Source organism: Engraulis encrasicolus, chromosome 9 (assembly GCF_034702125.1).
Source record: "Engraulis encrasicolus isolate BLACKSEA-1 chromosome 9, IST_EnEncr_1.0, whole genome shotgun sequence".
Taxonomy (NCBI): Eukaryota; Metazoa; Chordata; class Actinopteri; order Clupeiformes; family Engraulidae; genus Engraulis; species Engraulis encrasicolus.
This window is the reverse complement of record NC_085865.1, coordinates 16,670,906-16,672,888: the sequence shown is the minus strand read 5'-3', so window position 1 is coordinate 16,672,888 and position 1,983 is coordinate 16,670,906. Positions and strand designations below refer to the sequence as shown.

The window sequence follows — 1,983 nt, the reverse complement described above, 5'->3', positions numbered from 1 at the left end:
CATGGGACTTTCAATCCATCCAAAAATGCTCCGATATCTGGCTTGTGCGCCTTTTCGTACAAGTTAGAAATGATCAAGAGCAAAAGAATGATTTCTTTTAGTCCAAGGCGCTCCAGGTCTAATGCATTACATGTTCAACAGTGGCCTTGCCTAAAACCGCAAGCATAGTCTCCCAAGGCCGCTTTTAGGGCATGCAACAAACAAGTCAAAGAGCTTACAAAAACCATTCAGTTTCTTAGTACACCCGCCATTGACTTCCATGAAATGGAAGGAATGTCATTTTTCCCACTCCCAGGCAAAAACAAAACTTGAGGCCACATGACCACCTTCTCAGCTGGATCCTCATGCCGATTGTGTCTCTGCTCCACAGGTCAGGTGACTGGGAACAACAACACCACCTTCATCTCCAACGGCCAGGTCATGAACTTCAGCGGGGAGGTCATCGTGGTCTACGTCAGCCAAACGTCTCAGGACGGCACCGGTGGAGGAGGAGTTGGAGGAGGAGGTGGAGGAGAAGGAGTACCAGGAGGAGGGGGAGGAGGAGGTCCAGAGACCAGTGAGCCCTTCAGCTGCCCTGTGCAGGAGGAGTCCAGCAGCAACGCACACATCAGTGCCAACAACGAGGGGTCCAACGGCCCGAGCACACCCAAAAAGAGCCAGGCGCATAGCCAGAGCCCGCACCCGCACCCGCACCCGCACCGGTCGGGGGCCAGAGTTCCACTGAGCCCGTCCAGGCCAGCACGGCAGGGCGGCAGCATACCCGTCCAGGAAATGGCACGACGGTGGCCCGGAGCAGTCAAATGAGGGAGAGGGTCGTTCACAAGATGGTGGAAAGACCATGGAGGTGTGTTGTTCATCAAAGCCATCAAAACTCTATTCAGCCTGTGTCTGAAATGGGGACTCTTTCACTACATACACAATAAAAATACAGTGTTAATTCAACACTTCTAAACTTCTCTGGGACCAAACAGTCTGGAAGGTGTTACATCGTATCTCAAGTGTTGAATTAACTCATGCATTTTTTATACTGTGTAGCTGTTTGTTGCGTTGTTTTTCTCACTACATTATGCAGCATGTAGTACAAGAGTTGACATTTCGGGTTCAAACGTTTCAAAGAGTTGGAGCTGTAGCTTTCTTCTTCTTCATGGTCTACGGTCTCCATTCCTTAAAAACGGACCTTTGTTGAAGCACTGTGTTGAGGTGCTTCTGTTGTGTATATGATAAAATGCTATGCATTTGTTGATTGTGTATTATAAGTGGCCTTTGCTGTCTACTACATATGGCCGTTTCTCAATGCCCAGTGTTCTAGCCTTTTGCTAGGACGTGAAGCGCCCAGTGATTGGATACTCTTTAATGAAGTCCGCTCCGCAGAGTATCCAATCACTGGGCGTTTCACGTCCTAGCAAGGCTAGAACACTGGGCATTGAGAAAGGGCCAGTGTTTTCTACACTACAGCATCAGAGTTACTTGATGCTGCAGATGCAGATGTGGATCATTTATTTTCCTGGATTCAAAACTTGGATGCCTTTGAACATCTCATTGACTGGTTTGTCAGAAGATGCATGCATTTGTGTCTCCTCAGACAATACTGAAAACATTGTTTTCTTTCCTCTCTACTGGCATACAAAGACGGATGTACAGACAGACAGACAGACAGACAGACAGACACACGCTGCACGCTCAGAGAGACAAAACACATACACATAAACATTCAAATCATAGACACAAAAGCGTGTGCGCACGCACGCACGCACAAATGTGTATACTTGGGCACTTTGGAGCAAAAGCAGAGATGTCCTTTGAAAGAAACAGTGAAAGTACAGCAAACAGTAAAACAAAAGCATATTGTCTCCCTGCCTGTGTGTCTGGGTCTCTCTGAGGTGTCTCCAGGCACTTCGTCTAGCTGAGGTCGGCCACTCAGACAGGCGACTTACCAATGCACACACACACTCACTCACACACACTCACACACACACACACACA

At 48.2% G+C, this 1,983-nt stretch overlaps 1 protein-coding gene across 1 annotated transcript in view; it reads left to right on the top strand.

The window, feature by feature from the left end:
• tnfrsf11a (tumor necrosis factor receptor superfamily, member 11a, NFKB activator) overlaps positions 1-1,983 on the top strand; it is a 26,672-nt gene extending 24,689 nt beyond the window's left edge. The window contains exon 10 of the mRNA XM_063206667.1: positions 371-1,983. Within this exon, the coding sequence (XP_063062737.1) occupies positions 371-804 (434 nt within the window). The 3' untranslated portion in view covers positions 805-1,983. The remainder of the gene's footprint in view (positions 1-370) is intronic.